This window comes from Bos mutus, chromosome 16 (genome assembly GCF_027580195.1).
Source record: "Bos mutus isolate GX-2022 chromosome 16, NWIPB_WYAK_1.1, whole genome shotgun sequence".
NCBI classification, from domain to species: Eukaryota; Metazoa; Chordata; class Mammalia; order Artiodactyla; family Bovidae; genus Bos; species Bos mutus.
Genome location: NC_091632.1, coordinates 56,146,342 through 56,170,293, shown reverse-complemented (window position 1 = coordinate 56,170,293; position 23,952 = coordinate 56,146,342). Strand labels below are relative to the sequence as shown.

The 23,952-nt window shown below is 49.8% G+C and overlaps 2 protein-coding genes across 14 annotated transcripts in view; one reads left to right on the top strand and one right to left on the bottom strand.

The window, feature by feature from the left end:
• Positions 1-10,011, top strand: part of COQ8A (coenzyme Q8A) — a 47,214-nt gene extending 37,203 nt beyond the window's left edge. The window contains exons 5-16 of one of the 2 annotated variants that reach the window (XM_070385393.1): positions 1,687-1,761; positions 4,643-4,765; positions 5,498-5,583; positions 5,695-5,835; positions 6,330-6,411; positions 6,501-6,594; positions 6,843-6,984; positions 7,212-7,319; positions 7,455-7,520; positions 7,958-8,044; positions 8,887-9,213; positions 9,473-10,011. In XM_070385393.1, the coding sequence (XP_070241494.1) occupies positions 1,687-1,761; positions 4,643-4,765; positions 5,498-5,583; positions 5,695-5,835; positions 6,330-6,411; positions 6,501-6,594; positions 6,843-6,984; positions 7,212-7,319; positions 7,455-7,520; positions 7,958-8,044; positions 8,887-9,174 (1,292 nt within the window). In that variant the 3' untranslated portion in view covers positions 9,175-9,213; positions 9,473-10,011. Of the gene's footprint in view, positions 1-1,686; positions 1,762-4,642; positions 4,766-5,497; positions 5,584-5,694; positions 5,836-6,329; positions 6,412-6,500; positions 6,595-6,842; positions 6,985-7,211; positions 7,320-7,454; positions 7,521-7,957; positions 8,045-8,886 lie in introns of both variants that reach the window. The other variant, XM_070385392.1, reaches the window with a different exon arrangement.
• Positions 10,012-11,013: 1,002 nt separating this feature from the next.
• CDC42BPA (CDC42 binding protein kinase alpha) overlaps positions 11,014-23,952 on the bottom strand; it is a 296,333-nt gene continuing 283,394 nt past the window's right edge. For 7 of the 12 annotated variants that reach the window (XM_070385391.1, XM_070385382.1, XM_070385383.1 and 4 more), the window contains 4 exons: positions 21,209-21,394; positions 18,415-18,532; positions 16,002-16,159; positions 11,014-15,360 (listed from right to left, as the gene is read on the bottom strand). In XM_070385391.1, coding sequence (XP_070241492.1) covers positions 15,229-15,360; positions 16,002-16,159; positions 18,415-18,532; positions 21,209-21,394 — 594 coding nt within the window. In that variant the 3' untranslated portion in view covers positions 11,014-15,228. The remainder of the gene's footprint in view (positions 15,361-16,001; positions 16,160-18,414; positions 18,533-21,208; positions 21,395-23,952) is intronic. The other 5 variants (XM_070385387.1, XM_005893377.2, XM_070385390.1 and 2 more) reach the window with 1 other exon arrangement.

Here is a 23,952-nt window from a genome sequence, read left to right as displayed (position 1 = left end):
CATCTTTGCATGAACTGTTCCCTTGGTATCTCTAATTTTCTTGAAGAGATCTCTAGTCTTTCCCATTCTATTGTTTTCCTCTGAGGAGGCCTTAGAAATAGCTGAGAAAAGAAGAGAAGTGAAAGGCAAAGGAGAAAAGGAGAGATATACCCATCTGAATGCAGAGTTCGGGAGAATAGAGATAAGAAAGTCTTCCTAAGTAAACAATGCAAAGAAATAGAGGAAATATGTTGAGTACTTTGGGTTAAATAAAATATACGATCGGAATTCTTTTCATATGCTTCTTTTTGCCTTTTTAATGTGGTCACTAGCAAATTAAAAATACCCGTGGCTGGCGTTATGTTTCCTGGGCAGCACTGGTCTGCCTTTGAATAGGAGAAAGGACAGTAATAGCAAACATCTTTAAACGGTGTCGCCCTATGACTGCCCCTCCTGGAGGTGCTTCAGTCTTATTCCACTGTTTAATCCTCACACCGAGGACTACAGCTTTACAGCTGACAAAGTGGGGGCTGTGCATTTGCCTAATGGTGGGTAAAGTGTATTCCATAAATACATGTGTTTTAATTTGGTTATCCTTTTTTGATGTTTTAAAATTTACCTTCATTAAGTAGCTTTCTCAGTCAGTTCAATAGTATTTCTCATAGAAGTAACGCATAATCGTAGAAAACTTGGAAAATGCAGATGCACGTGCAGGTTTCCTTGCCCGGTGTGCGCCCGCCGGGCCTGGAGGGAAGCTGTTTCGTCAACCTCCCCGCCCGCAGGACCGTGCTCACCAGCGCCGGCTGTTCTCGGGCCTCTTTGGGATCTTCCCTGGGTCTTTGCTGTCCCGTCTGCTGTGGTCAGTGTGCTCCTCCATGTGTTCTTCACTCTCGGCTAACTGGCCCCCGCCCCAAGCCAGCCGGAACTGTGTTTGAAGTAGAGGAGATGGGCCCTGAGCCAGGCTCCTGGGCCTTCTTTGTGGGCTGAGTGGCACCTGCTGGGCTCCTCGGGCCTCTCCTGGACAGTTGGGATCATCCAGTACCAACCTCTGGACAAAGGAGGTGTTAAGAAACCTTGATTTCAAAGGTTGATGAAGGGAGAAAGTGGGGCTGATACCCTACCATCCTTAAACCCCTGTGCGTGTCTGTGGGGCCTTCCTCTTGAGTGAGAGCTGTGGTCTGGGCTCCAGTGAGTCCCCATGGCTTTTGCAAAATGTTCCAACCCTACCAATGACTGCTGTATGTTGTGGTGGTAATACGTCTCCTTGCAGCTGCAGTGAACTAGATCAGAGAGTTCTAGGGTGTTGAGGCTCACTGCACACATTGAAGTGGGTGACTGTGTCCCGAAGGGTGCCCTGTGTTGTCCTTGGCCTGCAGCCATTCCTGGTTTATTTTCCATTTGTGCTGTGCCTCCCCCTGTGTTTTTCATTGTATGTTGTCTCGGGCGTGTTTGTGCGTCGCGTGAGCATATAGCAAAGACGATGGGAGTAGGGGTAGAGGAGACTTTTCCACCAGAACACTCGTCTTGATCCAGGTGTTCTCTGAAAACAGTCAGTATGTATCTCCTACCTTTTCACAACGTCTGCAGTGTCAGCGGGGTCCTTGGGGAGTGAGGCCCTTGTCTGCCTGGGGTGCTCCAGGGCTCATTGGGAAGGGCAATGGGCAGCTCCTGAGCGAATGCCCAGAGCCCTCAACCTCCTCTTTGCAGGTCTGGCCGTAGGTCTGGGCTTCGGGGCCCTGGCCGAGGTTGCCAAGAAGAGCCTCCGCCCCGACGACCCCTCAGGTGAGCTGGGCCCTTGACCAGGAAGGTAGGGTGGGCCCTGGGAGCTGGGCCTGTCAGCTCCGAGCTCCTGCCTGTGTTCCCCGAGGGTTGGCCACCACCTTGCACCTTGCATTCGTGTAAATGGCAGCCCTGGAGTTTGGGACCCGAAGGCCGCTGTGCACCCGTCCCGGCCCATATTGGCTCACCCCACCCTCCTGGCTCCTCTGGAGGGTGAGGAGGAGTTCACTTGCTCTCTCCTGACAGGAGCCTGAGGTTCCGTTGGGACCCCAGGTCTGCTAGGCCAGCTGCCCATGGCTCCCCGATTGGCTGTGGCTGAGGGATGTGGGAGCTGCTGCTCAGTGCCCTGGGGTGGCTATCTCCTCTCAAGCCTCAGACCCTTTTGTCTCTGAGGTGAAGGTCATGACTCTCCTGTGATCCCAGGGCCAGCCTGGGGTCAGGTCAGAATGCCCAGTTCCCCCTAGTCTGGGTGGCCAGCTGTGGGCAGCACTCCATGGAGAAAGTTCTGCAGACTGGCTGCTGGAACCTGGGTGCTTATGGTGCTGTGTTAGTGGGTCAGGGGGCAGCTCCCCCCACCTCCCACTTGTGGGGGTGCCCAGCCAGGGCCCCTCCCCCAAACTTGTCCCGGCGTGGGGGTGGGTTGGGTAGATGCAGAGAACTTTCCCTTTAATGGAGTTCTGGTGGCCATTAAGGGCAGCCCTGCTAGAGCCGTCTGCTCATGGATTTCTCAGCGTGTACTTGATGTTCCCGGCTGAGTGCCCCCGTCCCTATTCAGGGCTCATCAGCTCATTCTAGGGCCTGACACTTCCTCCTCCCATCCCTGGGGACCCTGAGTGGTCCCCACTGTCCACGTGGTCCCTGAGCCCTGGCTACAGCTCCGGGCCTGGCTCCCCTGGTGGCCTGCCAGCCATTCGGATGGCCCTGCTTCACCTGCAGGACCCTCTGGAGGGGATGAGAGTCCTCTCGGGGGAGATGGCACTAGCCTGTCCCAGCGGCCCCTGAGCATGTGTGTCCTTGGAAGGGGCCAGAGGACAGAGAGGATTAGGGAGGTATTTTTAGTGTTGGTGCTGAGGCTCCGGGAAGTGAAGCCTGACTCTGGAGTGAGAAGCCAGCCTCCCCCAGGCACAGATCCTCCCGTCCTCCGCTCCAAAACTGGCAGCTCTCCATCCCGCCTTGTCCAAGCAGCGGAAAGGCAACCCCAGCTCCTAGGTTACAGCTGGTGTCCTTTGTCAGGGAAGCGGTGGCCTGGCTGGGGGTCAAGGCACCTGGGTGCCACCAGACTGGGAGCAGGACATGGGGCTCAGGCCAGAGGGTGTGCTCCCCCTTCCTGAGCAGCGCCTGGAACGCTGGGCCTGGAGGGCGCCCACCAGCCCAGCCCGCTCTCCCCAGGGAGCCTCTCCTGGCTGGGGGCCAGCCCACCATGCCCTTGGGCTCCCTGACTCCCCGACATTGTTCTCAGACCACCCTTGCCCAGGCAGTGGAGACTGGCCAGCTGTGAGGAGGGGCTGCCTAGAAATCTCAGGAGGGCCGGGCCCTGTCTCTCAATGTCAGGGTCACTGTGTCACTCGGGGAGAAAGCGCCCTCCTCCTGCCTGAGGCGGGGCCTTCCTCCTCCCCTGCCTCCTCAGGGGACACGACCCAGGTCCCCGGTTCACAGGGCCCAGGGGCTGAGCGGCTGGGGAGGGCAGAGGGGACTTAGAGGTCTGCCAGGGACCCCTCTTGGCCCAGCCACCTTGGAGTGGCCCTGCCCAGGGGCTGTGGCTTCCGTGACATCCAGCTGCTGGCCTCTTCCTGTGGAGCTGAACTCTCTCCCCTTTCTGGGACCCTGTCCTGATATCTGGTTCCCTGAGAGTGAGCCTGACCCTGTGTAGGCCTAACAGCTACCCTCAGGCACTGGCCTTCAGACTCAGATCCTGCTTTAGCCCTTTGGCCCTGGTATATCAGAGGCCAGGCTGGTACAGCCCCGGACGGAGGGCAGTGGCATGACACCACCTCCCCTGGTCCCCCCATGGGGATCCGGCTCAGACCTGCTCTGAGTGCTGGACCAGGCCAGCAGGGATGCAGGCTGAGGAAAGTGCCAGGCACCGTGGGGGCAGCCTGGGGAGTTTCTGGTCTAACTGGGCTCACAGGACAGAGGGCAAGACCACTGGGTGACCCCTTCCTCGTCACCTTGAGTCACCACCCTGTACCCTCCCACCCCTGAGTATTCTGCTCCCTGGAGGTTCCTACACTTTCTCCCTGGGCCAGCTGGCTGCAGGGGGCTGCAGGGCCTCTGTGGGGGAGAGGGGAGAGGCGGGCACCCACCTGGTGAGGCTGTCCTTGACCCTGTACTCCCCTCCTTGGAGGGCTGCGCTCTCACCATGGCCAGCGGGGCCCGGGTGACTGTGCGGGGACTCCGGGTGTGCTGGTGGCCTTTGCCCAGGACACTGAGGGGCAAGGGACTGTCACTTGGCTGGGGCTGACATGGAGGGAGAGGCCCCATGGGCCAGCCTGTGTGTGTGTGTGTGTGTGAATTGGGAGGGTGCTGGGGGCCGCCTGGGGAGACCTGGGGGGCCCCGGAGGGCCTTCCTCAGCATCTGGGGGGAAAGTGTGAGAAGTGGAGTTAAAACTGCCCTGCTGGTTTCCCTGGGAGGGAAGCCCTTTGTGTCAGGCTCTCTGCTGGGCTCTGTTCCACTGCCCTTAAAATGTGCTAAACCCTGACATTTCGTTACTGTTCTGTTTTTACTGGGAGAACCAGTGAGTTGCCAAGACCCATAACCAGGGGCTGGTGGGCTGGGTTGTACTCAGTCTTGAGTTGGGGGAGGGGCCTCTTGGGGTGAGGGGGTGGGGGTCCCAGGTTGGCAGCCCCGCCTCAGGGACATCAGGGTGGCTTTGCTCCCCTGCAGGGAAGAAGGCCGTGTTGGACTCCAGCCCCTTCCTGTCGGAGGCCAACGCGGAACGCATCGTGCGCACGCTATGCAAGGTGCGCGGGGCGGCGCTCAAGCTGGGCCAGATGCTGAGCATCCAGGGTGAGTGCGGCCAGGGCGGGGGAGACGGGGAGGGGGTGGGCCGGGGGGGCTGGCGGGGGGCGGGGGGGTGCAGTGTGGGGTAGGGAGCAGAGGGAGGGTGTGTGTTTCGGCCCCACTGGGGATGAGTAGGGAGGGAGGTTTTCTGCTCACTGGCTTCTCTTGTTTTGCGTCCTTGCTGTTAACCAACCTGGGATGTTTAAAAAACAGAGTCTTAAATAAGAGCCCCCGGTTGTTGTTCTTTGGCTTCTTCTGAGTGTTCTGGCATATCCAAAAGTCCTGGCATCTCAAAAATTGGTGAGAGTCAGGCTGATGGACCGAGGGTGCTGTGGGGGAGCTCATGGGCTGCAGTGGCGTGACATCGGGGCATGCCGGGTGTGGCCCAGGGAAGGAAGGCTGGGGAGGACGCTGTGGCTGAGCAGGAGGCGGGCTCGGTGTAGTGCTGAGAGTGGAGCCTGAATGCAGGGGAGCCTCAGGCCTTCTGATGGGGGCCCCCGGGCGGAGCAGCTGAGAGGCTGGTGTCCTGAGTGGGAGCAAAGCCAGTTCCCCTCAAGCAGGAGGAACCTGAGGCTGGGCCTGTGCCTTGGCTTCTCTGAACTGGGGTTCAGTGTATGGAAGGGTGGAGCAGCACTGGGCCTCCTCTGAGGAGGCTGCACTGGGCAGGGTGATGGAGGTGGCCTGTGCACCCTCCTTCCGAGGGGTCAGCGCTCTGCTGTCTGCTCTGCTGCCTTCCAGACGACGCCTTCATCAACCCCCATCTGGCCAAGATCTTCGATCGGGTCAGGCAGAGTGCAGACTTCATGCCGCTGAAGCAGATGATGGTGAGGTCGGGGCTTCTTGGCTGGGGCGCGGCAGCCCTGTGGGTGGGGATGGGGGGCTCCTCAGGGTGTCCCCAGCTGTGCTCACAGCCCCTCCCTGGCCTCTCTCTCCAGAAAACTCTCAACAACGACCTGGGCCCCAACTGGCGGGACAAGCTGGAGTACTTTGAGGAGCGGCCCTTCGCAGCCGCCTCCATCGGGCAGGTGCACCTGGCCCGCTTGAAGGGGGGCCGCGAGGTGGCCATGAAGATCCAGGTAGGCGCCCAGGGGCGTGCTTATGTCTTCGGGAGCTGCTCAGGGCAGAGCCGGGGCCTGCGGTGTGGGGGCCTCTGCACCCACATGCCCTGTGTGTACCTGCGCCCGGGGCAGAGTGCGTGTCTCATCGCCTCTGTCCCTAACACCAGATCAGCGCTGGGTGCGGAGAAGTATTTGCGGAGTGACTGGGAAGGATAATAGCCTCCCAGCAAGCTTGGTTTGAGCGGGGTGGGGACAGGGGGCAAGTGATGGTCTGCCTGGGGGCCTGAGCTGGAGGGGTGGGGCGGCTGTTTCTGTATGGGCGTGGGGGTGCGGCAGGTGGAGTGCAAGAGGGTCATGGTGGGCTCGGGGGTTACAGCAGCATCGTGGGGTCTTGGCTCTGCCCTGAAGGTGTGGGGTCTGGGAGAGACACAGCTGGGAAGCTGACGGGCGGCAGGAGGGTGGGGCCCGCAGGGCTGTGCTCTGAGTGCCCGGTGCCCCCATGCTCCCTGCAGTACCCTGGCGTGGCCCAGAGCATCAACAGTGACGTCAACAACCTCATGACTGTGCTGAACATGAGCAACATGCTTCCGGAAGGTCTGAGGCTGCTGCTGGGCAGGGCAGGCGTGGGGGTGGGGTGCTGACGCGGGAGCCCCTGGCCACCGACAGCCTGCTCCCCTGCCCAGGCCTGTTCCCCGAGCACCTGATCGACGTGCTGCGGCGGGAGCTGGCCCTCGAGTGCGACTACCAGCGGGAGGCCGCTTGCGCCCGCAGGTTCAGGTGCGTCTCCAGCCTCGGGCCCGCGCCCGCTGCTCCCGCTGCGGGGACAGAAGAGGTGGCTCTTCGGCCCTCCGGCTCCGAGGGGCGGAAGACCGTGGTTGGGGCCTGGGGTCAGAGCCCCGTCCCCCACCAGCTGGAGGCAGGGCCCTCAGCCCGGAGGCTTCAGCCCCTCGCTGTCCTGCATGTCGTCTCCAGGGTGGGCGTGGGAGGATCAGGGTGAACAGGGTGTGACCTCTCGACCCTGCCAGGGAGCTACTGAAGGACCACCCCTTCTTCTACGTGCCCGAGATCGTGGACGAGCTCTGCAGCCCCCACGTGCTGACCACGGAGCTGGTGTCCGGCTTCCCCCTGGACCAGGCCGAGGGGCTGAGCCAGGAGATCCGAAACGAGGTGTGTCACTTGGGGACCCTGGAGTCCCCAGCACTCCCTGTGGGGGGTGGGACAAGAGCGCTTCGTCGTCCCCCCACCCGGCGATATACCTGGAATCAAAGTTGGCTGTGGGCGGGAGGTGGGATGGGGTGGGTGATGAGAGGAAAGCAGGGGTCAGGCTTCCAGATCCAGGTCTAGTGGGGGCCAGGCAGCCTGGCGTGGTGTGACTGGACCCACTCGGCCCCCAGATCTGCTACAACATCCTGGTACTGTGCCTGCGGGAGCTGTTCGAATTCCAGTTCATGCAGACAGACCCCAACTGGTCCAACTTCTTTTATGACCCTGAGCTGCACAAGGTGAGCACCCGGGGGCTCCCACAGGGACCCTGAGCTCCGCTGGACCAGGCTCCGAGATCTGGGGGTCTCAGCCCCCCGTTGCCCTGTCCCTCTACCCCATTGAGGCAAACCTTCCCCGGTATCGCCCATCCCCAGGTGGCTCTTCTGGACTTCGGGGCAACTCGGGAATTTGACAGATCCTTCACCGACCTCTACATCCAGGTAGAGGGGAGGTGGGGGGCTGGCTTTGGCCGGTGATCTTCTGGGGCTTGGAGGGAGGGTGGACTCCTATCCTGATGTCCCTGTCTGTCCCCGGTGTTTGGTGACAGTGGAGGAGGTCACAGCCGCCTCAGGTGCAGAGGAAAGTAAAAGTCAGTTGTGTATGACTTTGCGAGGCCATGGACTGTAGCCCCCCAGGCTCCTCTGTCCATGGGATTCTCTGGGCGAGAATACTAGAGTGGGTAGCCATTCCCTTCTCCAGGGGATCTTCCCAACTCAGGGACTGAACCGCAGGCAGATCCTTTACTGTCTGAGCCACCAGGAAAGCCCAAGTAAAGGGTCAAAGTGGATGTGCTGGCATGTGGGGGGAGGGGCTGGTGCCAGCCCCCTGGACCCCCAGGATCTCCTCTCTACGTGCCACCCATGGTGCCTCTGTCCAGATCATCAGGGCTGCTGCTAACCAGGACAGGGAGGCTGTACTGAAGAAATCCATAGAGATGAAGTTCCTTACCGGCTATGAGGTCAAGGTGAGCTCTCTTGACTCTGGAGGTGCACCAGGCCTGCTGAGCCACATGCAGCCCCCGGGCCCACTTTGGTGTTCGTGGGAAGGCTGGGATGTGGACTGCTTTCCCTGTGAAATCTGAAGGGTATCTCAGTTTGTAAGTGGATGGAATCAGAGCTGGTAGGGCAGGTCGGGCAGGCCCTGCCCCAGCCGGTGGGCCGAGGTCCTCAGAATACCAGGGCTGGTCATGAAGCCCTTGTGTCCCACCCCAGCCCACGTCGAGATCCTAGTCATTGGGCTCGTCGCGGGCGCTCAGGGCCTGGGCGAGCAGGTGGGATGGCAAAGCCCAGCCCCCACTTCCTGTGGCCTCACTGGGGGAGGGGTGAGGGGCATGCTGGAAGAGATCTTAGTAGCCCCTTAAATGAAGGGGTGACCGTCTTGGTGTCCTGTCGCCAGATAGCAGCACTCTCCTCTCCCGACAGTGGGGAAGGGGCGCAGACCTCCTGGTGGTCTCGGGTCTACCACCTACAAGGAGTGCAGAGGCTCAGCTCAGCTCAGGCCTGTGGCTCTTTCGAGATTGACAGGTGTTTTATAAAACCTCTGGATTTGAGTGCCCTCAGGCTGGGTCACACCTGGCGTTCTGCCACAGACCTGCCAAGCTCCCTTTCTTCTTACCTGGAAGAAAGGTCACACATTAAGTGGTTTGAGTTCATGCCCCCACTTACCATGATTCAATCTGGGTGAAGCATTCACTACCCGCCCTGCCCTCAGGGAGTGCTCAGTCTAGCCCCTGGGGGGGGTGTGTGTGGGAGGAGCCCTGGGCTTGAAGCCCCCAGGCTCTTCAGTCTCCCCTCCGTCTTCCTCCAGGCCATGGAAGACGCCCACTTAGATGCCATCCTCATCCTGGGGGAGGCCTTTGCCTCGGAGGAGCCCTTTGACTTTGGGACCCAGAGCACCACCGAGAAGATCCACAACCTGATCCCCATCATGCTGAAGCACCGGCTCGTCCCGCCGCCGGAGGAGACCTACTCCCTGCACAGGAAGATGGGCGGCTCCTTCCTCATCTGCTCCAAGCTGAAGGCCCGGTTCCCCTGCAAGGCCATGTTTGAGGAGGCCTACAGCAACTACTGCAGGAGGCAGGCCGAGCAGCAGTAGCAGGACCCTCCGGCCTCGGTCCTTGAGCCGCTGAAACTAGTAGGAAGCTGGTGGTGCCCGCGCTGCATTTAAACTTCGCCCGGTGGGAGAGGGTGGCCGGGCTGATGGGGGGACGCTGCTCGGAGCCCGTTGCCCGCGCTTATACACGGTTTTCTTGCTAAGTGGCTGTGTGGTGAGAGGAGCAAGGATGAAAATGCAGCCCCACTACTGTCTGTCAGAATCTGCTTATTGTTTAGTAATCCTCTGAAATGACTCTCGATAAAAAGACAATTTTATTTCCTCTTCCTTTTTGTAACAGGGGTTTTTTGCTAATGTGAACGTTAGCCAGAAGATAAGAGTTCTTCCTTTGAATCCTGCCACCAAAAACAAAAACAAAACACCAAAACCAGAAAAGCCTTTTTGGATTTTATTGAATGTGTAATATCAGGTTTGTGTGTGTGTGTGTTTCTAGAATGAGATTTGTATTTTTTGCCTTTTCCTCTCCGGCCTGGATCTACAAGTGCTGAGCTGAGCAGTGCCAACAAGTACTACTTTGCCAAGCCAGGTCCACCCACACCTGCCCTCTGGCTGGTTGCTAGAGGCTTTCTTGAGAACCAGAGGTTTCCAGAGAACTGCCGCCTCCTACGGGGAGGACAGGAGCCACAGAAGGAGAGAGGGCCACACGCGCTGTCCCTGGGCTCCAAGACTGGTGTGCGGGGGGGCGGGCCGGGGCCTTGATGTGCACATATCACCTGCTTGGACCCAAGGGGTCATTTCAGGCTGTGTTAATATTCGTACAATTCTTGTAATTGTCTGATTTACTTGTTTCAATTAAAAAAACAAAACAAAAAAACCCTAGCATTCTGGCATTAATTATTTCACTTGCAAAGGCTTCTAAGCTCATGGTGATGAGCCCGAGGTCAGTGCCACACCCTTTCCTGCCTCAGATGCTTCTGCAAGGTTTGGCCCTGTTCCCACCACGAGGCTCTTGGTACCTGAACCCAGAAGGCTTAGCCCATATTCATCATCAGAGAAAGATGGCAGAGCTGAGTCAGAGCAGGAGACTAGTCTTGCAAAGCCGAAAGTATTTCTTCACTGGTCCTTTACAGACGTTTGCCAACCAATGCACAACTACTGCCTCTAAAGCATGGTTTCAAACAGTGAACCAACAGGTAACAGAAATGTCCATTACACGCGAAATGGAATGGGGAGGGGTCTCGGAATAATTATTTAGCTGCAGCCAATTTAAGATCTCCTTTGTTAAGACCACCCAGGCTTCCTGAGTGTCCTCAGCTCTGACGTTCTAACTCAAGCACAAGTTGTGGGCCGTGTCTGCTGCTGCTCTGCAGGTAGGAGATGGACGAGCAAGCAGTCGCCACGTTCAGTCGGCGGTGGCACGGGTCGAGAAGTCTGGTTGGGGAAGGGGGGGCGGGCCTCGTGTGGTGGGCTCCCTTGTGGCAAGCGCACACAGGCAGGGCAGCCCACAAATGCGCAGGCAAAGCCTGGCCTTGCAGACTGGGCACCAGGGACGTTCTGACCAGAGAGGGGAGCCAAAAGCCTCAAGAGAGTCAAACACTGTTCTCACCTGAGCTATGGAAGGAACTAAAAAAAGTCCCAGATTATCCCCATCCTTCCAGTAACGAGGAAGCTGGCTGAGGCGGGAGACAGGCAGAAATCGGGGTTCAGAGAGATGAAGAGTCAGTCACCTTTTCGTCATTCCTCAGACTTCTTAATCAGGGGAAAAAAGACAAAATACTCAGTTCTAACAGTTCCCTGTTTTATTGCAATACATCAGAGTCTGGTTAATATTAAGTGATACCAACATAAAATATCGGTGAGGAGTCCTGTTACATTTTTGACTGTCCCACCTTAAATATTTCTGTGCAAAAGAATCCACACCATTGTTTGGTAGCAGAGAATCTCCTTATAAAGTTCCCTAAGACACTGAGGGGGTAAAACCAAACAAAATAAAGAGTGATCAGAGGCCAAAGCAGTTATCTTTTCCCCTTCCATACACACTTATTTGTCAGCATTATATTCTAAACAAAAAAATGATTACACCCAGGCCATGCAAAACTGTACAATAATATTACAATGAGAAAAAAACCCTAAAAAATTTATAAAATAAATGATATTACACTATCAAATAAAAAGGCAGGTCATTTTGTTTTCATGAAATTTCAAGGCTGATTTGTTTTCATCAATTTCCCCCCATAAATGAAATGGTTTGTGTGTGTAACGGTCGTCCCTGTGAAGGGAGAGGAGCGCCCGGCCTGCCGACCAGCGCTGAGACTTGAGGCAGAGCTCCAGCTGAAGCGAGGGCCCCTTAGGAGCAGGGCTCTGCAGAGAATGCTGGACTTGTCATAATGAAGTCATAACAGGGAAAGAGGTTTTTAAGATGGGCCCAGTGAAATGCCATGTGGCTTATCTAATGAATGCAGGGGCTGGGCCAGCGAGAGGAGGGGAGTGGGGGGCCCGGTCACTTCCCAATTGTGCCCAGCAGACTGGGGCAGTGGTGAGGCCTGGCCGCTGCTGAGAACGCCCCTCTGTCCAGAGAGCGGATGCTGAGCTTGACAGGGCTCCGCTGAGCTGGGAGAACACAGAGCTTGTGACAAAGGCCAGTAAACAGCCCTGTTCTACCTGGGGGGTCAGGGATGTCTGCCCACCTCTACTCTGGCTTTTCTTTAACGATACCTGAGAGTCCGTAGAAATGCAACTGGTCTTTCACAGAAGTAGATGTGGCCACTAAGAAACAAAATGACATGACTCTAACCATATGGAAGGCAGAGGGAGGCTGAGAACCAGCTGGGGAATGACAGATTGTTGCTGTAAACAAAACAGGGATTTCAGATTCTTCCCTGAAGCTTGGGTACAAGCTCTGCTTGGAAAATGAAATAGATGGGCCCTTTTTAGTTGTGTTTCACAGCCTTAAAACTATGCTCCTTCAGAAAGCAGATGAAATCTCTAAGTGTGGGTGTGTGTGCAGACACATAACTAAAAAAGTTGCTTCAGCATCGTTTGACAAGGAGGAAGGCTTCTGTTTTTGGCAAAAAGAAATATATATATATATATATATATATGTGTGTGTGTGTGTGTATGTATATATGTAATTTTATACACCCAAAGCACATAGCAAGATTAAAGTAGAATTCAAGAGTAGACAACAAATTGGCTGAATATAGATAGCACCAAATATCAACACATCTAGACTACGCCAGAAATGCCTCTTATTTTTCCTTTCTACTGAGAAATAAGTTCCTGCTTCCACATACGTTTCTTTGAATGTCCTGCATGAAAACAAAGGATGAATTCAGACAGCAACATCACATCTGTTCCGTAATCTTTGTTACTGATCCATTTCAGTGATCACTGTTTTTTCTCTAGAATCCATTCCCCATTTCCCAAATCATTCTTTTCAAGAAGCTTCTGAAGGTAACTGCTTCATATTGGAGAATGGGGATAAACCCAGTTGAATGATCACTATCTTGGGAAAATATCTCCCAGATTACCACCCTTGGCAGTGTTTCTCCCCCAAGGCTCCTCCTATTGAATACGAATCACATTTGGGACTGCTCTTTTGCTACTGCTAAGACCATTTCAGATTACTGGAGTATAATCTACTGGGTTAGTATTACACTTCCCAGTGAGCCCGACAGCCAGGACAAGCCCTTTATCTGCCCTGTTGGGGGGCTACAGGGTATGACTCACTATACTGGTGACCAGACTTCAGGTATGATTATTATTTTGATCCTAAAAGCATCTGAAAGAAATAAGCACCTATAGGCAACAGAAACTTAGTTGTCAAAGCTATAAACTAATGGCTTAGTGTGGAGTCCAGTGAATCTCAGCTGGATCTGCCTCTGCTCAGAGGAGAAAAGGCGGGCAGGAAGAGGTGAGGGGAAAGGAAAGAAGAGGGTGGGAAGGTCTGAAGGGGAGCGGGCCACAGACGCTCAGCAGCCGGCTGGCAGGTTCCGTCTCCTCCTGGGAAGTGCCAAACGTAAGGAGTGACTGGAGTCATGGCAGTAACCAGACTCAACGTCTGACTCTTGAAATCTAAACGCACAAAAGTATTTCCACCTAACACTTCTCTTCCAAAAGCAAAGGATTTAGAAGGTTAGAATTGTGCAGTCATTTATGCCCATCCAAGTTAAACATAAATCTGAGCAAGCGCCAAGTTCAGGATGTTTAAATGCCAAGCCTGTTATTATTTTAAAATTCTCTACTGTAATATTTCACAATATAATGCCCACACAGGACCCTTTCTTCCCTCCCTGAACTCAGTGACCTGCTCCTGAGAGTGGCATCCTCTGGGAATAGTCCAGCTCCCTGTGGCCTGCGGTGGGAAGCGGAAGAGCTGCGGCGGGTGTGTGTGTGCGCGCGCGTGTGCAGGTGGTGGTGGGCGGGTAAGACGACAGTGCTTACACACCAAGATGCGGACAAGCAATGGCAGGAACGGTCTTCTATTTCAGCTGAATTTTAAAGACAGCAGAAAATCTGTTGGTACTTCTCAGGGAAATTTAGATAAAAAGTAAAAGAGAGGCAGATTCTCTATATGACCGTCAGATATTTTTATTTCTATCTTTCTCTACTCATGTGCTTAACTGGTGAAATGACTCTGGAGAAAGAAATTCCTGATTCTGCATCTCTTTCCTTATGGCAATTGAAACAGCAGGAATCCAAATGGATATGGGACTAACACAATATAGCTAGGAGGGAGGCAAAGCTTACCCGCTCAGGAAGGCCACGCTGGGCTGACTTCCTGTGTGCGGCAGGGATGAGCTGTCCGCTTCCTACTCCGTGTGGGAAAGAGTATTTGGTTAAGGCTGTTCAAGTCCTTGCCTTTGAGGTTTTACATTATTTGGTAATTAACCCCCTTTCCCAGGCTTATCTGAGGATGCTGACACCCCCTCAAAACAGCTCCCTCTCTGAAGAGAAGCTGGCTCAGCTGGGGGCATAGGCCTCACTGCAAGGGGGGAGCAGACCAGCCAAGGGAAAAAAGCACTCTGCTGAACCTGTTTATGGCCATTCCTTGTGTCCTTTCAGATGGAAGGGATCCAGAAGGTGACAAAACTGCATTTCTACATTCATCTGCAGAAGATACCAAAATATAATAACAGATGAGAAGTGTGGTTCAAATTCTACTGCTAGAAATAGAAATGTCTTGGATAGAAGTAAATCTGCCTTTTAATGATGCTGCTGAAGAGGCTTTAAATGTTACAAGTCTGGTTCCCAGTATACACTCCAAACCGATGAAACCAAAGCCTCGGAGCATCTCCTAAAGCTCGCAGGTGCCGCGTCCAGTGTGAGAGACGCAGGTTCCCCCACCCAGCGTGAGAGCTGGCGGTAAGGGGATGCTTGCTCCTCCCGCCCTCCCTCTTTACACGTCAGTGCCAGGCCTTTCTACCCTTTCATTTTTTAGGTGGAAAACAGACAGGAAATAACACAGTTCTTTAAATTAAATGATCTCTCATATATGCATCCATTTTTTTGTTGAATACAAGATGCTTCTTTTTACTATATACATTCAGTACTTAACCTCTACATTTGTGTATTTATTTAAACTCTGTTTTGTAGTAAAATATGCATTGTTTTAGTGATAAGGGATTTACTGGCAACGATCAGGTTGACATTCACTGTGGTGCTGAAGGGGCTTGGCGCGCGCCCGGGACCCACTGGCGAGCCCCATGTGCTGTCTCAGGGCTACATGAGACTCTACTGTGAAAACAACGTCTGTCTAATCTTATTCTTATCACTTACATGTGTGGAATCTGTCTACTTAAGCTACCTTTTTAGGGGAAGGGTGAAATAGAAAGCAACGCTAAGTGTATGAAATGAAATCAGTATTCATCTAAGCTGCTCAATGAAAGTCTGCCTTTATGGTTGTTGCTGTTAAGTCGAAGGGGGCGTGGATGAAGGTCCTAGAGGCAGAATTCCCGAACCCCCGCCCTGCTACTGCAGTCGGCCCTGGCATCTTCAGGCAGAGGTTGGGGAAGAGATGACAGTGAGAGGAGGGGGGCAGTGGAGGGGAGCCCAGAGTGTCTGAGCGTGGAGGCTGCTCACGGTCCCAGCTCCCGCTCACGGGTCCCAGCTCCCGCGGTCTGTGCTCTCCAGAGATAGGCTCTTGGTCTTCCGGGGTGACACTGGGCTGGGAGGACTGCTCAGGTTGGAACTGTTGGAAGCCGTGGAATGCCGCGGAGAATCAGAGTCCTGGGAGGCCAGAGGAAGACATCAGGGAGCAGCAGAGGGTCAGGAGGGGTTCAGGCCACCACGGGTCCTCTCCAGCCACCCTGGCCAATGACTGGACATGACTTTTCTACAACCCATTTGCCAATGCAGGAGACATAAGAGACTTGGGTTTGCTCCCTGGGTTTGCTCCTCCTCCCTGGGGAAGATCCCCTGGAGGAGGGCATGGCAACCCCCTCCAGTATTCTTGCCTGGAGAATTTCATGGACAGAGGACCCTGGCAGGGTATGGTATATAGGGTGACAGAGAGTTGGACACGACTGAAGCGACTTAGCATGCATGCATAACTTCTTTACTGTGGGTAGAAAGCACCTTTTCTGAGCTGAGTAAGAGGCACAGAATACAACAAATTCTCCAAGTCCTTTCTGCAGGTCTTTGGGAATGTAGGCTATTTTCATACGAAAGCTAGAAGTCTGAACACCTCCAGGGTAACTGCAGCTTGCAACCCAAGTGACTGGCTCTGCCACCCCTGCTGGAACATGTGGCTGATTCCTGCTGCGGTCCAGGCGGCAGAATGGCTTCAAGAAATACATTCACCTGTCTGGTTCAAGGACCTCTCCAGTGAACCCCGTTCTCAGGTGGAGCTGCTCCCCACAGGCACTCACCTCTCCGTCATAGTCCCGTGCTGGGGCGTCACTTCCCTGGTCCATGCCTCCCGAAGACAGCGAGCCCTCCGATGGGGAGGGCATGGGCTGCCGCTTTGCACTGTAGCTGCCTCCAGAGAATTCTCTCTTTAACGCACTGCCATTCTGTGCAGATGACCCTACAGCAGACGGTTCAGGTAAAACTTTACACATGTAGAAGGGGACAACCCTCTAGACAGTAAACAGACAGCTGAGGTGAGGAGCCCTCCTTCCTGCTTAAAGCAAACTGATGGACAGTGAGTCCGGCTACACTGAAGGCCACCCTGTGGCCCAGCCACCGGGGCTGCTGGATGAGTGGGCAGCACTTGCCAGGCCGCCAGGTCCTGCTCTCACTGGCTGTGCCCGGGCTGCCCTGCTTGCTAGGCGATTCCGCAGAATCAATGCCTCAAGTCTCCACCCACGTGCTACTGTCTCAGTGAGTCTTTCCTGCTCCCTGGGGCTCCTACAGTACTTCTCATCACGTCTTTCATAGCATCTGGACATTAGGTTGGAATTATGTGCCTGCCATTCTTTTAATGGATGGTCCTTGCCTCTGGAGGCCCCTGACAAGAACGGGGGAAGGAGCAGATGTTCAAAGCACACATGCTGAACGATGAAGTCTAGGAGAACCGATCTCAGAGAAATGAAGACCATGCCACCTGATGATGCAGAGCTGTCACTTAGCTTCTAGAGAATTTTCATTAAAGACACAAAGGAACGTAACAGAAGCATTTTCATTCCACAGGGCAAAACACCCCAGATAAAAAACAAGGTGTGTTTCTTTAAATTCACCCTCTGCTTTGATTTTAGAGTTGGGACACATCAAAAGAGGACTGGCAACCACCCAGAGGAGGAAAGGGGATGACCAGAAAATTCTCGGAAATATTGGGGTACTGTTAGCACCTATATATGTTCAACTGTTAGCACTCCCTACTGTTTTTTAGTTTTTAACCTAAACATGTTTTAATTCTGTTGAGCTTCAATATTAGGATCACCATTCAAGAAAGACTGAGGCTGTGTTGAGGCTTTAGCACAACTACAAGGTATTCATGGTTTCGAGTTCCTGCTGGTTTAACAAATCCCTAAAATTGAGTTATGTTACATTCAGGATTCAATGAAATGTCAAGAGGTGACTGGTCAAAGGATATGTACTTAATGATCACCCACATTCAGATGTCTTCATAGACTGCACAGGAGCCTGCCTGCTGAAGCCCTGTCCTTGGTGATCTGACAGCTTCCTTCCAGTTTCTTTCCTGAGCCCCTCAAATGTGTCACCATAATCTACTTACTGCAGAAGTTACCAGTGCTGGTGTACACTGCATATTATACTATGGAGCTTTAAAAACACCAGTGCCTGGGCCCCTGACCAACAGTCCCAGACCAACAAAAGCAGAGTTCCCAACTTAACTTTTAAAAAGCCCTTCTGATGATTCTAGAATGCATCTCAGGTTGAGAACCACTGACTGAGCCTCACTCCCTAGGAGATCTGCTCCCTCCCAACACTCCATCCTGTTTCTAGAGGTGTCTGTCGCTAGACATGTGCTGATTTTCATTTGTTGATGTGTTTCTTTGGATAGGCACTCTTTACTTTTTCGTTGCTGATCTTCTCTGTTTTAGATTATAACCTAATTGAAGGCATAAATAATTTTTTTAAGATTTCTCTTCCAATTCCACACCTAGTATAGTCCTCAATTTAACAAAAAGCCATAATGTGGAGTTACTGTTTTAAAAATTTTGTCATTCTGAATAAAAAACCCAAACCACCATAGAGTTCTCCTGCTCTGCTTACTAACCTGTGTGACCTTAAGCAAGTTATCTTGTCGGAGTTTCAGTTTTCTTCATTTGTAAATAAGAAAATGAATTCTACCTTATGGGGGTCTTGTGGGAACTGAGCTCTCAATACACAGAGAATAAAATGTCAGAAGGACGGTGTCTGACGGGGCTGCCTAGCGCTTAGTACGTTCTTCCTGGGCTCCTTTCCTCCATCCTAGTGATCATTTATAGAACCTCACCTCTGTGATTTACACTTTTTAAGTTTGGGAAAATTCCTTTCAGAGAAAAATTACACTCAAACAACCCTAATCTTAAAAAACTGAGATGGGCTGTTTTGACTGAACAGCAAAGGGGACAATCTGAAAACTGTGGTCCTAGGCAGGGTCTCTTCCCCAAAGTTCTAGATGGTGATTTGGGAGGTTGGGCACTTATCACGTTTTGTAGTATTACCTGTCTGGCTCCCAGATGGACTGTGACCTCTAGAGGGACCCCATGACAACTTCTGTAACACCTGCACTTAAGGCGTTACCCAGCCAGCTTGGAGACACTGACACCTGGTGATGCGTGAGTGCATGGCTGCTGCTTTGCTCTGGATGTGTCTCCTGCAGCCCAGGCTACTTACTTGCTGATAGGCCACTGCTGGCGCTCATGGAGCGACCGGGTTCAGGGCGGGATTTGGTGATAGACGGAATACTGACGGAGCCACTGAATGCTGTCCGACTTTCCTGAGGCCGAGGGTTCTAAGATCAAAAGAGAAAGAAAAATTCTTCATCCAGAGAGAAATGATTTTCGACAGAGAGGTCTATTTTTCACCCTAATCTCAAGAAATAAAGTTGTTTAGTCTATAGTGATACCGAACACGAAACAAATTATATAATACCTCCCACCCACAAAGGTGCTAAAGCCTTAACAGAAATAGACCTCAGGCCAAACGTAAGTGCTTATCCTTATACTCACCGAAATACTTATCAGTAAATAAGAATTTTCTGTTGTTGTGAGAACAGTAAGTGAAAGTTATATGGTTAGAAGTGACAATGAAACGCAGAATTACATGGACATCTGCAGATAACTGAAGCAAAGGTTTTACTGTCTGACATTTTTATTTCCTTAGGAAAACTCAAAAGCTGACTCAGCCTGTTGAGAAGAGAGTTGCTTAAAAGCATGTTCTTCTCAAGTACTCCTTCTACTGTTCTGACACCAAAGGCGCCAGTCGCACGTTCCCATTCTGGTCACAGGCAGCCTCCCCGCCTCACGGACAAAGCAGCGCGAGTCCTAACCATGGCGTCCGCGACCATCGCGGCCTGCGTGAGGCGATTTAACTTGGGAACGCTGGGGGAAAAGTTCTCCATCTAATACTGAATGATTCTGGGGCCCAATGTAGGAGAATGAGCTACGGAATGCTTTGAAAGGTACAGACACCTAGACAGGTGGGGTGCAGGTTCAGCCTTCTGAACGGCTCCTCCATGGCCCCAAACTTTTCAGACCAGAAGGGGTGTTGGGGCTGGCTGGTACCTGAGAGAAGGTTACGACAACACAATTAATGCAGGGCCCAAGCTAGCAATCAGGAAAACATGCGCTAATATATGTCTTGAAAAACTCCAACTTATACAGTTTAAAGAATCACACATTGAAAGTTGGCAGGCTGGCTGCCTTCAAATACCACCACTGCCATTTTGGTTCATATATCAAAGTTGCAAAGTCCATGTAATTCTTATTGTGTTATTTGTTTAAAGCAAATGCTTTACCTTTTTTTTTTTCTCTAACAAAATAAAAAATTTAAAATGGAAACAGTCAGTGCTAGCATTTCAACATCCACTCACGGGAGCCACCCTGTGAGGTGCCAGTGACATGCTTACGATGCAGCAGAGGAAAGCTCAAGAGAGACAGGGTATCAGTTGCAACCTTTCCACTTTTATTGTTTCTGCTATGAACCTTAAGGTACCTTGTTATTGTCCTTTTCTATAAAACAAACCTACTCTAGGAAAAATGGCAAAAATGAAGGCCTATAAAAATACCAGTGGTTTAGTAACACTGAATATTGAGGTACTAAAAGAATGACACACAGAAGGTGTGCTCTGGAAACATTTTAAAAACGCAAATCCAACAGTTTTGTCATTCATCCAGCTGAAGTTCAACTTCAGTATAAAGTAACATGAAACTTAATCTGATGGTCCTTTCACAAATATGCTTAAAATTAGGGCAAAATGTCCACTAATAGTCGTGTTTCTCTTTATAGATGACTAACTTAAGTAACATTTCCACCATCTTTTATATCAAAAATTCTTGACTGATTTGTTAAACAACCTCCTCTAGAATCCACTCACTGTAATCTGTTACCAACCAAACAAAGGCTTAGTTTATCATAAGTAATCTTATGTCATCAAATAAGATATGTAAATAACATAATGTCAGTGACAATGACATTTAAAACACAATTTAGAATAATTTTATAATACAAACAAAAATAGAAAAATAAACTCCCCCTACACATAGTTTTCTTATTGGAAAATGACTAAATATACAGATAAAAATGGATGCTATTTTTTTCTAAGTTACAGGAAATGGGTTTGCGTGATGTAATCCAAATATTATCTGCAAGACAAACTTGAGAAAATGCCCCCTTGAAATCAGTACATATTTCTTGATGGAAATAAGGATATTCAGCTTGAATGGCTGCCAGCTCTCTGTCCACTGCGGAGCTGCCAGTTACAAGGATGCAAGGCTGCATGGAAGGACCCAGGCCGCGGTCCCCCAGAATGAAGCACACTCTGCTTTTTTGTTGTGTTGATTTACTTCTCTTATTTTGGATCCTGACTAGCATTAAAGGTGCATCAGCAACTCAAATATTAATAAGACTACCTTCTTTTGGCAATTTTTCCTGTTATTCACTGATACTACTATACTTTATATTTTTAAGAATTGTGAGCTCTCTGGAAGGGGGTTTATTGTAGATAAAAGGCCTGTAGACAGGCCTACTACAGACTTCACTAAATATTAAAAATTTCTCTGAACTGCACTGGTTAATGAGCTAACGAGCTATTAAAAATTCAGAAATTCTAGGACCTGTTTTTTTGTTTAACAGAATAAAGACTTACTTGGGGGCTATTTCTTATGGTATCTGTAATGAAATATATCATGATGGGATTATCTTATATTACACATAGAAAAACCTCCAGTACTGTTTTAGAAATAAAACTGAAATCTTCCCTAGTCCTTATCTTTTTCCTCAAAAGAAGAAACAAAGTAGAACTTGAACAGAGAAGAGGAGGAAGAGGAAGGATAGAAGTCTGGCAGCAGAGGAACAGGCCAAAGGAAAATGCACACAGAGTGTACCCCCTTGGCAGTGTTACTTATTGAAGCCAAGCAGATATCCGCACATGGTTAGTACAAGTTAACACCTAACTCAGCTTTCATACCCTCAGAGTCATAAAGCTTGGTGTACCGGGGACAGAGCGCAGAGACGGGGAATATTCAGGGTTTATGGAATCAGGAGAGAGAAATTTTTCAGCAGAATTAACAGTCATGTGATAGATGTGCTCAAAGTTGATCGGAGAGGAGATCAGACCGGAGTGATGATGAGGGGATGGATAAGGGAAACCCGGCTATCAAAACAACAGAAAGAAAAAAGGTAATGAGGTAATGAAAATGGATTCACCAGATACATGTGACATTTCAGACAACATGCATGTAGAAAACCATGAAGCATCTCGCATCAATAACTGAATCCATCATGAAATACTTTTAGGCCTTAGAAAGTCAAATTTTGTAATCTTCTTGCCAGATACTTGAAGAGTTGATTTGCAAAAAGTCATTTGCCTTGTAAGATTATTCTTTTTTATTGCTGTCATCAAGAAGAGTAGAAACTGGACTTTCAGAAATACAAGTAGATTTTTGAAATTTAGTTCAGTGTTCTCCTTTGATTGTGATATAATCAAAACATGGCAAAAAATCTAAACAAAAACATTAAGGATAGAAAAAGCAAGAAATAATTAAAGAACAAGTGAACCTATTAATACAACCAGCCTCTCACCAGAAGCGTTATGAAAGTGTTCCTTGAGAAACTGAAACCATTTCCTGTATTTATAGACTTGACATGTGTTTGCTTTTACTGATCTTATCTTCCTATAATGAGTAACTCTAGAATGTACTGTATGCTTGGTGGCTCCTGCCTACAATGCAGGAGACCTGGGTTCGATTCCTGGATCGGGAAGGTCCCCTGGAGAAGGAAATGGCAACCCACTCCAGTATGCTTGCTTGGAAAATCTCATGGATGGAGGAGCCTGGTGGGCTACAGTCCACGGGGTCGCAAAGAGTTGGACATGACTGAGCGAGTAACTGAGTGAATGGAATGTACTAATTATTAGTTTACCTATAAGTAGCCCAAGCTTATCTCCACTCAGACACCTGGAGAACATGTTTGTTTTTTAACAAGAGAACAACCTTTTCTTCAATGTTCAAGTGTCATTAAAAAAAAAAGAAATAATTTAACACTAAAGATGTAGAACAAAGTTTTTGAAAACAAGGACTCTAGTTTTTCATGTAATATAATTTGTGGATATATGGAGATATCACTTAGCACCCAGTCAACTTCTCTTATGGGAATTTTCAAAGTTCAGTTCTTAAGAATTATGTTTCAAGAAAACATCCTAAGATCACCTCATTAAAGACAGAGATTGAATGACTTCCCAGAGAGATGCTGACTGATATTCTCATGAGTTGAGATGAGGTTGCTTTGTTAAAAAAAAAAAATCTGATAAATTAGGGAAGCTTAAAAGAAAGCCTCCTATATAAGATATTATTTTAAATTTAGAGATGTGTGTTAAATCAATACTTACTAAGTTCTTTTCCAAAAGGAAAAACTATTCATGGGCATATAACTATGCCCATGTAAAATTACTTCTTAAAAGTCTAAAAGGTCATTGAGCTAGAAATTTTATTTATTAACAATTTTAGGAGCAGGTGAAAGACTAGGAGAAGTTTTATGTGCTAAAAAAAAAAATGAAATCTTTTAGAGGTAAAATATTACCCTTTAATTCAGCTTGAGGCAAATCTATTCTTTATGACCAGTATCCACTTATGAAAAAAGGTAGATGACAAAAAGGATCCCAGAAACTACTACAGTATGTACTTGTAAGACACACATACTATTTTATATTAATTGCTTATATTCTCTTGGTTCCCTAAGCCACACATGAAAGATTCACACTGATATAGGACAGAAAATAAAAAATGACTCCCTACCCTTACTATCTTTTCCACACTTGTGAGGCAAACAACCTGTTTCAGTATCATTTTGGTACAAAGGAAACAGAATAATCTTCCAAAGACATTCAATACACTTTCTAAGCTTATAAGCATTTCACAGGAAGGCAATACTGATTTGAATAAGTTAAACATAAAAATGTCTGGGGTACACGCTCTTTGCACAAATGACATCCTAGCTTTGGTATTTGAAAGTGCTTCTTATATATGTTAACATTAGATAAATTTAATTCATCTTTTTCTTTTTTTGAAATAGTTCATTAAATATAGAAAACTGCAGTGGAAGGAACATACTAAAATCTGAGATTAAAATATCACAAGCTTTTCAATACATGTATACATATATATATATACACACACAGATACAGACATGCATATTGTTTTCTTTTCAGACATGCATATTATTGTGTTGTTTACCAATGTTTACTCCAAGATAAGCACAGTTCTGGTAAGACAGTATATCAAAAGATATTTGTTAGGTGATTAAATGGATGCTTATGAAAAGTCATAGCTTTTATGTTCTTAGCTGGTAAAAGGAAAAAAGTCAGATGAAAATAAAGTGAGACTGTGAAAAACAGGAGTTCAGATGCATAACATTTTTGCTACAATAAATACTCCATGTACAGGTGAACAGGTTTCAAAAATTTACACCAACTTCTTGTCCTGGAAATTCAAAAGTGTTTATATGATAAGAAAACATGAAATGAACATTAAAAACTGAATTGCACTGTTAGGGCAAAAAATCACTGTTGTTAATGACAAAAGAACCAGCGAGGCAGTCAGTGGTTAACAAGATCAGTGATACAAATACTGAAAATCAAGAGGTCTAATGGGAATAAGTAGCCAGCAGAGAAGGCCATGTGCCATGGAGTGAGACCAGGGATGAACCTTTGGGAAA